The sequence below is a fragment of the Gavialis gangeticus genome, unplaced genomic scaffold (assembly GCF_001723915.1).
Source record: "Gavialis gangeticus isolate Ggan-Ray unplaced genomic scaffold, GavGan_comp1, whole genome shotgun sequence".
Classification (NCBI taxonomy): Eukaryota; Metazoa; Chordata; order Crocodylia; family Gavialidae; genus Gavialis; species Gavialis gangeticus.
In genome coordinates this window covers 143,494,081-143,508,054 of record NW_017729025.1, presented here as the reverse complement: position 1 = coordinate 143,508,054, position 13,974 = coordinate 143,494,081, and the positions used below count along the sequence as shown (strand labels likewise).

Below are 13,974 nucleotides of genomic sequence, written 5' to 3'. Positions count from 1 at the left end.
CCGCCCGGCCCGGCCGAGAGGCGCAGGGGGCGGAGCCGCGGCCGCTCCGCGCACGTGCTGGGCAGGACATGGGCATAAATAGCGCGGAGCGGGCGCCCAGGGCAGCGCAGAGTCATGTTGTCCGGCCGCAGCGACGGGCCCCGCCGGGGCCGCTCCTTCGACTCTATGAGCCCCTCACACTTCGCGGAGAACCAGCTCAACAACGAGGTAAGGGCCTGCCCTGCTGGGCCACAGGGCTCCTGGGCGGCGTGTGCCCCCTGCCTGCTGGCAGGTAGGTCCCATGGGGTCCCACCTAAGAGCCGTGCCTTGGCTCCATCACCTCCCCTCTCCCAGAGCCCCTGGAGACTCTTGTTGGACACGCAGGGCTGGCAGGGAGCTCAGGAGGGCCCCTCATCCCGCTCCCGCAGGCTGAGCCATCCCAGGCAAGCGTGTGGGACCGTGGCAGCCCCTCTTTTAGCCTCAACTCTGCCCCTGCTTGCAAGATGCTCCCTCTTGATTTCCACTTGTTTTTTGATCCACAGAAAAAAGGGGAGAGCGATTCTTTTGTCACGGAGGGCTCACAGGAGGTCAGAAGGCTTTTGCCTGCTTGCAGTCGCCGGGGTCATCTTGTGCGCCGTGTTTGCACGCCTGACGGCGCTAACCTAATGTTGTGCGGCATCCTCGAAAAGATCTCGAAGCATTGCAGGGGGCCATGGCGCCCTGGCTGAGGGATGCTGCGTCCACTTTTCTCTTCTTGGGATTCAAACTTTTCTGGTCCTGGGGACTGTCAAAGATTTGGATCCCAAGGGTGCAGACAGAGGGACCTGATGCTGAACAATCAGCCCTACAAAGAGGGGACATGAGAGTTGGGTACCCCCCTAGTAGAAGAGGCTGAGAGACTTCTCGCCAAGGGCACAGCTGGTGGGTGTCTGAGATCAAGAGCTGCTGAGTCGGCTGAGAAACAGCTCACTTGGAGTAGTCTAATGCCCTCCTCCTTCCCTCTACCACAGATTGAGAGAGATTACCCTGAGCTAGTCCTGTGCAGGGCAGCAAGGACCTGGAAATATTTGTTCATGCTAATAAAAAAGACAAACCAACAGAAGTCTTCTGGTATCTGAAACCATAGCAAATGCACAAGCTGAGCAGGGAGGGGCTGGGGCTCTGGAGACCTTTTGGAGTAAGCAGTTGGGAAGGCGGGTGAAAGAGATGAGAGGGCTATCTTTGGTGAACCTGCACTGGATTTAAGTTGTGTGAATACCCCCATCCTTGAGATCTGGAGCAGATTAGGAAAGGCAGATGCTTCTTGGTGGCTGGGTGTTAGTTCAGCACTAACACATGCCCTTCACAAATTAGGTCTGAGAAAAGTGGGCAGGTCAGGTGCCATTTACCCCTTTCCCCTACCTTACTGATTCTCCAGCAGGGTGATGGGGCACCCTGAGGTGTCCTGAGATCCTTTCAGGATTGCTTTGTAATGTTAGCACTGTGCTAACACGAGTGACAAAATAAGCCTGGAGACTTCAAATAGGAATCCATTGCATTTAAAGCCATTCTGTCCTGTTGTAGTCTTTCTGAGGTCTTTGCAACAGAAATTGCTCTAGTATTTTTCTGCAGTCAAAAATCAAGTGGAACCTTAAAAGCTGCCACTTTCTGAGGAGTGCTTTGTGTCTATCAAGAGATACCTGGGGTCCAAAAAGATTGAGAACTACTGCTATATCTTAAAAATCATAGAAAGAGCAGAATCTATATCGTGCACCCAGAGTTACAATAGAGCATCTCTTGGAATGGGGTGGCATAGCTAACTGAAGTCAGATATAAATCAGGTTACCTTGTAGGACCAGGCTTATAATCTTTATCTAACTATTAAAAAGATCCCTGAAGTCTATTCATGACCTTGCCAGAATTCAGAAAGAGAGCATGCTTGTGGACATTGTCAGATCTGTTGGCTTTTAGAGCCTTTTCACTTTTTTCCTTTAGGATTAGAAACACTTTTTTTCTTAGGTACAAAGCAGGTCCAATAAGTTTGAGCCAGATTTTCAGTTGTTTGGACTGAAATACCCGCTGACGTTTTACTTCCTAATGGGATTGGAACAAATACCACAGAGACATTAAATAACTCTCCATTTAATCGCTGTCCATTTAATTGTAGCAGTATGATTGTACTGAAGGCATTCTAGAAAGAGGAGCATTTTCTGGGCAATGTGGCTTCTAGTTTCAGATGCAGCCCTATGTATTTTGAATAACTCCATTTGCATCCGTGGATCTTGGAGTGCCTAAAATGTGAAATGTGACCTCTTTTGAATTGTGCTTGTGATTTATGGGTTCTATTCTCTTTTGACGCTGATATATAACCAAGTGTGAAAGATTACTCTTTGTGATTGTTACTTTAGAAGCAGAATGAATGTCAAATCTAAGTATCGCCTTGGACTTTCTTTGAGGCGTGTGAGATGTTTATTATGGAATAATTTTCCCCTCTGTTCCTGGTTGAATCACAGGGTAGATGGATTATATGCACTCTTACTTTCTGTTCTGAAAAGAGAACTTTTTAAATTCAACAAAAACATCAAGCTTTTCCCAAATGCTGTTCCTTTGAAAGGGACTCATGGTTACCAACAAGAAAAGGGGGGGGGAGAATCAGACAAAGGTAAATTAGAGGTACAATTGGAATTAGATTGTGTCTGTTGAATAGTAATACTTTATATTACCTGAAAAAGAATACACTGCATTTGAAAGTTTGTGTAGTTCTGTCTCAAGGATGCAGTTGATTCAATAAAAGATATTACCCAAAAAAAATCCAGTCCTTTTTTTACACTGCTACTTTACTTCTGCCATGTTCTTGCATCAAAGGTTGGCAAAGGTTCTCTTCCATCCTGCATTTTCTTAATTTTTGAGAACATTATTATTGGAAGTCCAATATTGTCTTTGGACTTCCAATAATATTGTCTTCAATATTGGACTTCAATATTGTCTCTACCCTTGCACAGTTATATATCCTGTGTTCTAGGGATTTGTTCACTTGAAGGTTCCAACTTCCCTTCTATTCTCAATTTTGTAAGATAGATACACTTTAGAGATTATACCAGAATAGATGATATGCACTTTTATGTGTTTTCTATGTCTACTGTTTTCTAATTGCTGAAAACATCACTACATAAACTGATGCTAACTTCAGCATTTTCTTAGCTGAATCAATGTGAAATGGGAAGATTTTGCAATGTTGGCTTGGAAGGTTTACGTTTTATACCCAGATGTACATCTTTGTTACATCATTGGTAACTGTGTCAGACCTTTTTAGGCAGTGGTTATGTTTTTAAGGCAATCATTAGCAGTTCATCAGGGCAATCTGTTGTATGAAATACTCTTGCTATCTGACAGCTGTCACCCTTAGAGCATGACATCCCATTCTACATACCCTTAATGCAGAGCCTTCACTAAAGTTTGACCCACTGAATGGAAATAAGGACTTTTGCATTTGAGAGTACCATCATTGTCCATTGGAAGGATCATTAGATTTCCTGTTCTGTCCACTTTATGGGAGGACTCTTCAAATGCTCTTTTCTGAACTATGTCCTTCCTGTGTCTAATCCAAAGACGACTGAAGTCCATTGAAAAAACTCTGTTCAGTGGACTGTGGATTAAAACCTCTGGCCCACTTCCAGCAAAGAATTTAAGACTATGAAAGTCAGCAGGAATTAAGTGGTTTGTTGAATCAGAACCTATGTGACAATATTAATATTGCTATCTATGCAAAATCAACATTCATCCCCTAGTAAAGAATCTTTAGAGATGCTTAGGGGCCTAATCCAGAGCTCAGGCAAGTCAGTGGGAGTATTTTCATTGTCATCAGTGATCAGTCAATGGCATAAGATATAATATCCTCATGCTCCAAACTACTCACTAGTGTATAGAATCCACTTAAGTCCTTTTCTGGCGGGGGGAATCAATACTTAAATAACTGTAAATATTAAATGTAATTCAAATTTTTCATCATGTTATGTCCTGAGTTCTGCAAGCAGAATATGTAGTAAGAGTGCACACCATTTTTTATTTAATTTCATCTGACCTTTTTTTTTATATTTTTGGAAAATTAAATAAGCAAATTTTAAGAGAGATTTTTGATGCATCACTTCCCTGTTTCGTCAGCAGCTCTTTAGGACATAGAAATATTTGGATTTCCAATTTTGAATTTCAGAGGGATTAAAATAGGAAGAATTAATTTTAAAATGAAAAAATTCGTAGTTTCATGAACACACTTCCCCTGTTTTGTTGCAGTTTTATTATCATTATCGTTCCCAATCCCAACTGAGTAGACATCAGCCAGATAGAATAGTTCAATAACAGTTCTTTCATAGCATTATATCCCATGCTACCTGCAGTGGCTTTTACAGATAACAGCCATACCAGGTCTCTAGTCCCTCATGTACCTTTTACATTTCTACACAAGGTTTGAACATAGCTGCCTTGGGAAGCAGAATCTTTTTACCATTACATTTTAAAAATTATTTACATTACTTACCACTTCTAATTGTTTTCATTTCATTTCCACTTATACATATCACCCACAGGCTACAGTTTGGATTTTAAACTCCCATTGATTTCAACAAGATCAGGAGTTTACACCTGGTAGTGCATTCAACAACATGGCCCAGCTTTGCTGCATGTCTCAAGTATTTTTGTTCCTGATCTGGGTGTTTGTTTTTTTTTAAAGCCTGTAGCAAGAAACTGAGGAAACAGACTGGTTTTGTTGGTGCTGATCAGACTAGGGCTAAGTTTATAGTTAACAGGTTTTGTTCAGCACAGTGTTCTGGTTGCGTTAGATTTTTGTCTGCTTCCTTTGTAAGAGTAGTAGCTTATGGTTAAACGGCAAGGATATAAAATCCTGACTTGGACGCAAGAGAGAGTAAATTTCAGGCCTAGCATATGAAGACATAATCCATCTTTCCAGTGGCTTTGGAGTAAGAGCTCTACAACGATCTTTTCAAGTTTTCATTTAACCCTTAAAGAGTATTTCAGGCTAGTTCATGTTACTTCCACTACTCATTTGGGGGTTTTAGAGGCAGTGAAATTAATTATAGAATATAGTTTGATGAAATATACATACTTTATACTGACAAAGAATTTATCATTGACTTCGCACAAGGGTCCAAATGCACATTTTAAACACCTATAGTAAACTCCAATCTCACAAAGTTTTGACATGTTCTTAACTTTATGCATAGTGATTTTGGTGTCAGCTTTATTTTTGTAGTTGTCCAGTCAAAACTTGATACTACCCTATGGCAAAATATAGTATATGAACCTTTCAGGAGACTTTTTCTTTCTGACCTGTTGCCCTTTCAAAAAAAATCTGTCCTTTTTATTTGCATCTAGTTAAATAAGTCAAATTACATGGTGGTTGAAGACAATAAAGAGAACAAAGACAATTCATCTGAAAGAGGTAGAGCAGCCATCATTTTTTCCTTAAAGAATGAAGTTGGAGGACTTGTAAAGGCCCTAAAACTCTTTCAGGTATGTACTCATCACGCTTCTCCAGAAGATTTTTTTTAAAAAAATACATAGAGACTTAGCACATAGCATAATTATATCCTTTATTTAATAGGGACCTAGCCTTTAAATACTGTCTCAACTTGGATCCTATAATTAACCATGTCTACAGAAGTAGGGGCTGGGGTAGAAGACCTTGGATGCTGGGAAGTTCAGCACTTAACCTGGGAGCTTGGGCTTATTTGGTACTGCTTGCTTTGCTTATCCCCTGAAAATCACCTTGATGGTGATGACCATCTTGCAGTAGGAGGGCTGGTTGAATTCTTTTTCTGGACCCGCAAAAAATAATCTTTATCAATTGAAGAGGCTGCATTGTTGCTGTGTGTGCTGAGGAATATCTGACTCTGAATCTTAGCACAATGTCTATATAGGACTTTCAGTGTTTGGGGAGAGTGAGGAGTCATCACAGGGTGGATTACAGCATATAACTGTACTAGTTTTAATCTACTTAGTTTGTATAACAATAGCAGTGTTGACCCCATGGCAGACTTCAGTATAGGCTGTACAAGCCTACTGTGAATGCTAGGTGCGTCTGTGGATTTCTAATCCGTGCATCTTCACTACCATTGTTACCCTAGCTAGCTAGATTAAATGTAGAAGGGTGTATGCCTCTACGTGCCGCAGTTGTACCTCCAGTTGCAGTATGGAGTTTGTGCAATATTGCTTAGAGAACCTTATTTATTCATGTTTGTAGAACCTAGTGAGAAGGACCTTGCTTTCAGATTAAGTTAATGTTACTAATGGAAAACACTTATATTTTAGCATCTCCTTTACTTGAAAAGGAAACAAATGTATGGTGACTTGACTGCCAGTCAGTGATTTACACTGATTCAATTGCTAATCAATTTTCCTGTCTGCTATAACTGACCTGCATATTTTACTCTGTCATTATTCAGTGGAAAGCTTGGCAGAAAAATGGGATTTGATCCGCTTTATTATCACTTTCTCTGTTTGAATAATTTAAATATAGTATATTTCTACTGTATTACCTTTTTAGGTCAAAACAGGAAAAAAATAGCCACTCTTTAATTTTCTATGGTAATTTTCTAGACTGTTTCTATGGCAGTTTTTAAGCAAACTATCTTATCTTTTTTTAATAAAATAAACTGCTATCTATACAACTGACTGACTAAAATGACTTCCTAGAGCTACTGCCAAGCAGCAGAAAATTTGTTTGGCAAACAGCGTAGATTATCTAATCAAGCTGTCTTAAAACATTGTTTCTTATGCATAGGAGAAACACGTGAATCTGGTTCACATAGAGTCTCGAAAGTCAAGGCAAAGAAATTCAGAGTTTGAGATCTTTGTGGACTGTGATAGTAACAGGGAACAGCTGAATGAAATTCTCCACCTCCTGAAATCCCATGTTAATGTTGTGTCTATGAATCCCACAGATGGCTTCACTGTTCAGGAGGATGGTAAGTAAAAAAGGATGTTTTAGAAACATCTTTAATATGTTGGTTTAAAATATTTTTGTCAACCATTTGGGGAATTAGTTTGCTGTACCCCCATTACTTGTTATGCTTTCTGTTGGAGGAGCTCAGGTTGGATGTGCCAGTTTTGTTTCGTTGAAATCAATTGGGCTATGTAGATTTTATCTTAAGTGAGAATATAGTTCCCCATTTCAAATTGGTACAAGTTATCCCTGACTGCACATCACACCCATTCTGATTTTCCTTGTAGAAGGGCTTCCATATTCCCTCCCCCACGTAGAGAGACCCTCTTGTACTCTTTTTCTCATGCTGAAACTTTCACTTCATAAAGTCCTTCTTTTTTTTATCCAGGGGATGCTAATCATTCCCCTTGTTTCCATCTTTTCCTTTTTCCCACTGTGGGAAGTGGAGCCTGGGTTAATACTGAACTTGTGTGGAGAAAAAAAACATCCTTAATTGGGGAAGGAAGATCCACCCAAGAGAATGGTTATATAGCAGTGCAGCATAACAGCCATAGTCTCAGTCTCGTTACAAAAGGTGTGGGTGAAGTAAGAGATTTACAGCTGTTGAGGTCTGGATCAGTGCATGGGCAGTACTTTAAATGTGGGGCTGGGTGTGAGTCAAGGGTATAGAAAGTGGGTCCAAGACCACAAATGTACAGTGTCTGCAGACTTCCACATACAGATATGAAGCATCATTCCAGACCAGGAGCTGGTGTGATGCCTACACAAGGGTCCTTGCATGCAATTCCCTCAGGTAGGAATGCTAATTCTCTGCTGTTCTGCATCTTGGATTTTACTGCCACTGCAGAGCGGGTGCAGAATGCTGACAGTCTAATTTGGGGGAATTTGTACCCACTTTTGCTTTGACTCGGCTTTGCAGAAACAACCACCTGCAAGCAGGGCAACCAGCTCATGGTAATGTCAGAGGGAAAAAAACAGACTTAAAGGCAGCATGGGCTTACTGCACATCAACTTCTCTTACATATGTGCATGCTTGCTCTTACTGCATGGTTTGTAGAAGATGAACCGAGGTAGCTTTGTTTTGCTGGCTTGTAGAATGAGACGCCTCTCCCTTGGGACCTCTAGACATTACTATAGCACAAATAGAAATAATAAAAGCCACACAAAAACCATGTTAGTTCCAGGCCCTTAGTTAACTGTTTCCTTCCCCACTATTTTTAGTGACTCCCTTTTCTCTGAACAGAATGTTTTATTGACACAGGAGGAAGTGATAGATGCTGTGTTGGTGCCAGATAGGCAGTGGGCTCTTTATTCTTTCTTTACTTTATGAAGTTCACTTGCAACTGCCTTAGCTAACTTGTAACTGGTATTTCCTCTTTGAATGCACTTAATTTTATTAATAACTCTGTGGATGTCATGCATTCTTTAGACATGGAGAATATCCCCTGGTTTCCTAAGAAGATCTCAGATTTGGATAAATGTGCAAACCGCGTTCTGATGTATGGGTCTGATTTGGATGCTGACCACCCAGTAAGTAGCTTTTCTACTGTTTGCAACAATAAATGAAAACAGATCGTGGTTTTTCTTTTCTTTTCTTTTCTTTTCTTTCTTCAATAGCTTTGTGGTTTGGGGAATGTAACACCTAAGAACTTCAGCCTGTTGTCTTTGCTCAGGCACAGCTCTCATTGATTTCAATTTCAGTAGATTTTAAGAGGAGTCTGGCTGGAGTAAAATAGCAGGCACAGGCCTGAATAGTCAAGGGGAACGATTTTTTTAAAGTAATTTTCCTCCCTTGTTATTAGCATATTCCCTGCTTGCCACTATAAAAAGAAAAATTACATTGATCTGATTAAGAACAATCAGTTAAATTCTGCAATTAAGAATAATCAGTTAAACAGCAGTGTTGTGTAAGTGATAAGAAAGGAATCCTTGTCTACAGAATATGTGCATAACCCTTGATTTAGCCAATGAGATTGCTGATTGTTGATTTAATTGGGGAATGCATTTATTAAATAATGTTTCACTTAACATTTAGCAGGCTCCTATCTTGACCATCCATTTTCACAGAACATGCTTTCACTTTAATGCTTATATTTCCTGTTTGTGTTTTAAGTGACAAAACTCAACCACTCCTTTTTCTTTATTGAATAGGCTTATTTGTTGCAATGATAGAAAAGTATCCTTTTTTATGCACTTGCAGGGTTTCAAAGACAATGTGTATCGTAAGAGGCGAAAGTATTTTGCAGACCTGGCTATGAAATACAAACAGTAAGTTTATCTCCTTTCAAAATGGGTCTCCTTTTGCTTTGCAATAATGAAATGGATGAAATAACAATAGTTTGTTCTCCAGGCCAGATGCCCAGGTCTCCCTGAGCTGGGTTTGGCACCTTACTGCTCCTTGCCAAATAAAGCACCTTACTGTTCCTTTTGACTCCCAGCTGGACTAAAGGTCAAATCATAACTTAATCACTGCTGGCCAGTAAGGCCAGCTACAGGGTTGACACTGCAATGATTCCACCTTTTAGGAATTAGTGGCATGCAGTACATGTTGGTGACCTCCTGCCTTTGTGCTCACTCTCCCAGCTTCCCCAGACATGTCCTATAACTGAGGGGATGTGGAGCACATGGTGTAAAATTGTAAGCTTCATGGTGACTTTGTGTGGGTAGACATCTGCTGTTGGAATGACGTACAGAAGTGGGAATTAGGAGTTGGTATCTAGCCTGCTGGCTATTAAATATAAATGAAGCAAGAAAATTAGCCATTGCTCTAGTTATTCAAACTAGTCTATTAGATACAGTAGATTAGAAAGGCTGAATGAAAGGGGACTTCTAGTATTTAAGACACTACTGCAGGATCTCCTTGTGTCAGATACAGTTATCCTCTTACCTGTTGCTATAATTTGCCTCTGAATTTACTTTTCATATTGATGTTGCCTATCTGGATTAACAGTCTCCATTGGGAATGACATAAAAATGTTATAAGAACCACAGCAACAGCATATGCTAATCCAATCAACCACCATTGTAGGAAAACAGTATTGTTAAGTCATCATTATATTGACACAGTTTTCCTTGGGAGGCTAATGCTTATCACATTTGTTACTCAGGCCATCTTAGAATCATGATATAGCTTTCCCATTGCATTCAATGGGCTTTGGATCATGCCCTCGTATTAATCCAGCTTAATCAAGAGCCAGAAGGCTAATTAGAAGTGATAGGCAATGTTTAATACATTATGACAGATACTCATCACTCTTGTATCAGAGCATGATTTTCACATGGCAAATGCACATTTAGATGTTTAGAATCATTGTGATTGTGAGCCTAAATAATTCTTTCCTTTTAAAGAACTCAGAAAGGATGATGAACAATTCTCATGCACAGGTTGAGAGCTCTTCTAGGAAAAGTAATGTGTTAGCTCTGTAGAGTGTTTTAATTTTACGTCTAGTGTGCAATGCTAAGCTCCTAAGTAAACTTTTTGCAAGGTAGGGATCTTAAAACCTGACCCAGTTCCCCTAAAGTCAATAGAAAGTCTTGAATAAGAGTTATGTCAAACTGTTAGACTTTTAGCAGAAGTCTCATCTTCCTGGGGTTTATATTATTCCTTTTCACTGGGATCCTAATCATGACTGGACCTCGCAGAAGTATAACTATTGCTAGGCAAATAAGCTATGCATTTCAGAAGACATTCAGTACAGATTAACATACTTGCCTTTTCCCTCTCATTGTAGTGGTGACCCAATTCCCAAGATTGAATTCACTGAGGAGGAGATCAAGACTTGGGGCACTGTTTTCCGAGAGCTTAACAAGCTCTACCCAACCCATGCCTGCAGAGAGTACCTTAAAAACTTACCCTTACTCACCAAGTACTGTGGGTACAGAGAAGACAATATCCCTCAGCTGGAAGATGTATCCCGCTTCCTGAAAGGTAATGTGTTAATTTCTCTGTAATAAGCTATACCAATAGGAAGTATGAGCTTTTGAAAAACCACTAGACATCTACCTCTAAATCTTAAGGCACTGAAATGCCTTTGAACTCCTGGCCTATGATGTATTGAGCAACTGCCACTAAGGGGTAGCTTGATTTCTCTCTCTTTTGGCACTATAAACATGAACATACTTCCATCCAGTATGGACAGCAGTGCATAGGCACTTATTGGGAAAGCAGCCACAGCATAACATAACAACACTCTAAGGAAACTATAGTGCCCTACACATTTTTCTTTTCTAACTAAAGCAAGAACCTGCCCAGCATACCATATAACACTTTTTTTTTTTTTGTGTAACCACTGAGGTCAGTGAGTTATGTGCATAACAAGCAGGGTTGCCAGCTCTAGGTAAATTTACTGACTCATTAAAAAAATATCAGGTTAAAAATGGCTGTCAGTAGAGTCTGTTTAAGAAATATAAAAAGACCAACAAAGAACGAAACTTTATCTGTCAGTAAAACCACTAAGCAGTCATGGCTTGACTGAAATTCCGAGAGACGGAGTATAGCAGTGCCACCAGGTGTTTGAGTGGGAGCACAGTGCCCTGCAGGGAGCATCCTCTCAGCCATGTGCTGCTGCAGCTGTGTCCCAGACTGCCAGTAGTACTGCTGGGTTGCTAGTAGGCTCCTTTGGTGGTCCGTTGCAGAACTATGGGAGCAGGACTGGTGGGGGTAAGACCAGTTGGGTTTGGCATGGTGGTGGGGAGCAGCATGGTGTAGGGTGCAGTTGGGGGCATCAGGGTATGGGGATGAGTAAGGGGGCTCTTGGGGTTGGCGAGGGGAAAGAGGAAACACAGTATAAACCAGTCAAGCAAGGCGGTCAGCTCTAGAACTTTTTTAAGGCAAACTTTTTACTAGTAACCAAACTTTACTTTTTTACCATGGCTAATGTTAAATGCCTAAATCTGAACCCAGCCCTTCTAAGTAGGGCCTGGCAGAAGAGTTACATTTACATTATATAGAACACGTCAATTAAAAAAGTTCGTGTCATTTAAAAAAAAGCTTGCAGATTGTTAGTAAAACAATAAATTCTTGATTTGGCAATACTGGTCACAGGGGCCACATCGAGAGGAGTGCAACAGTGTGGTATGTGGCACTGCAGATGCATTCAATTGTTTTCCACATTGCAAGGGAGCAGTACAGAGGGTTGGGTTTTGTTTGTTTTGTTTTGACCCCTGGATATCCAGGGGTCAAAAAAATGCAGGAAAAAAGGTGGAGCGGTGCACACAGCGGTACTGTGTGTCAGCCAAAGCCGGATCCTGGCTGGCTGGAGCTGTGCTCTGCTGCCAGCCAGGCATCGTGTGGCAGGATTTCCACTGTTGCAGCCCTGGGAGGCCCCCAAATAAGGCTACTGGTGCCACCCCAGTGCTGGCCCCAGCCTTTCCAACCCTACCCAGTGTAACGTGCTATCCACCAGAGCACGTGGCACAGGCATTCCCTGGGGTCAACTAGTGGCAGCACAAGTTGCGGCGCTGCTAGTTGTCCCCGAGGAACCAAATGTCTGGACGTGGCCAGGGAGTATATACAGTCTGAGGAGTGCACATTTTAAAAACGCCATGTTTTACTATGTTTAATAACTATCTGCTCTGAGAAGAAACCACCTATCTAAAAAGCAGGTGCAGTGTACAGTAGATTTTTATTTTACTTGAAGTCTTTAAATCTGGTTATCTTAGATCTTTTGGAGAAATTTGATATTCTTTGTTCGGGAGCTCAGACTAGATGATCAAAATGGGCCTTTCTGGCATTAAAATATACGAATCCATGAATGTGAGTGCTCTGTAGTTCTCCCAGTGCCCTGCTATACTTCAGGTGCTTGCTCCTTTAAGAGAGCAAGCCAACTGCTTGCAGGTGGCAGAGGGGAGCTAATAAGGGGCTCACCTGTGGGAAGGAGGCTCAGGCCAGAGCCTACACTGGTCAGGTAGTCTCTCCCCAGCCACCATGCAGGAAGGAGCTCCAGGTTGCAAGGCAGCTGTGTCCCTGAAGGAAACTGGTTTATATTGAATGACTGCAGGCCGGGGAGTTGAGGCAAATTAGCTGGGTTGAGAGAGAGTGGGTTTTTATAGGCAAGTGGCCTTGGTTTGGTTAACTCCAGAGAGTTGAGGTGCTTACTAGAGGGTCTGAGGGCTCAAGAGGGCCAAGTATGCAGGCCAAGGAAGAGCCCCGGCCGGGAAGATGTGCTTGGGAGGAGATGAAGACAGTTTTCCCTCTTAAAGGGGCTGAGAGCTGTTTCAGCTACTGTTGTGTATCCATTATAGGCCAGGGGCTTATAGTTTTGTTACTGATTACACTTGTGGTTTGGGATGGGGCTGTAAGGGGTGGTTTGGAGGTCTCATTAGTGCCTGTGAGGCATGTGATTGCTTTGAGCTCCTGCCAGGGGCAGGGTCAAGGCCTGAGTTATTGTTGAGCCCAGTGAGGGGCAGTACAAGGCTATTGAGCAGATGGGGGCCAAAGTCCTAGTGCCCGAGAGGGGCACAACAAGACAGAGGCCCGAAGCAGATAGGGGCCAAGGGCCCAGTGCCAGAGGAGTGCAGCTATAGCATGTCAGGAGTCTGGCAGACAGAGGTCAGGGGCCCAGAGACTGAACACAACAGAGGGATGCTAGTGCCTCCAAAGCAAGGTCTGATTCAGTGGGCCTATGTGAACAGGCCTAGCTAGATTAAAAGGGGTGAAGACTGAGGTAGCTGATGCCCCAGAGGGAACAATGATATTGTAATACCTGCAAGGCTGGAGGCATGGTGTAGGGAAGGAAAAGGAGCCATGCAACTTGACCCTAAGGCTACAGGTGCCCTACAAGGGCCTAGTTGAGCCAGGAGAGACTTATTAGGGATTGAGGCTCACTCTGAAGCCTGTTGGTAGCCTCCCTTTATCACTCTTTCTTAGTAAGATTAAGGCATGGTGGACAAGTGAACTAGAGGGAGAGGTCACAGAGTTTGAGCCAGACAGGAGCTGCAGTTCCACAAGGAGGTGTCGCGGCTGCCCCAATGGGTTTGTGACCTGTTACATGAAGACAAAATAAAGCACAGGAGAGAAAGAAGGATCATTGCATAATAGGAACACTGAATATACTGGT

The 13,974-nt window shown here is 42.1% G+C and overlaps 1 protein-coding gene across 1 annotated transcript in view; it reads left to right on the top strand.

Moving 5' to 3' along the window:
* The first annotated feature begins 56 nt into the window (after positions 1-56).
* The window catches only part of TPH1 (tryptophan hydroxylase 1), a 27,921-nt gene continuing 14,003 nt past the window's right edge, over positions 57-13,974 (top strand). Inside the window, exons 1-6 of the mRNA XM_019519676.1 lie at positions 57-207; positions 5,347-5,484; positions 6,755-6,938; positions 8,346-8,446; positions 9,117-9,184; positions 10,648-10,844. Of these exons, the coding sequence (XP_019375221.1) occupies positions 115-207; positions 5,347-5,484; positions 6,755-6,938; positions 8,346-8,446; positions 9,117-9,184; positions 10,648-10,844 (781 nt within the window). The 5' untranslated portion in view covers positions 57-114. The remainder of the gene's footprint in view (positions 208-5,346; positions 5,485-6,754; positions 6,939-8,345; positions 8,447-9,116; positions 9,185-10,647; positions 10,845-13,974) is intronic.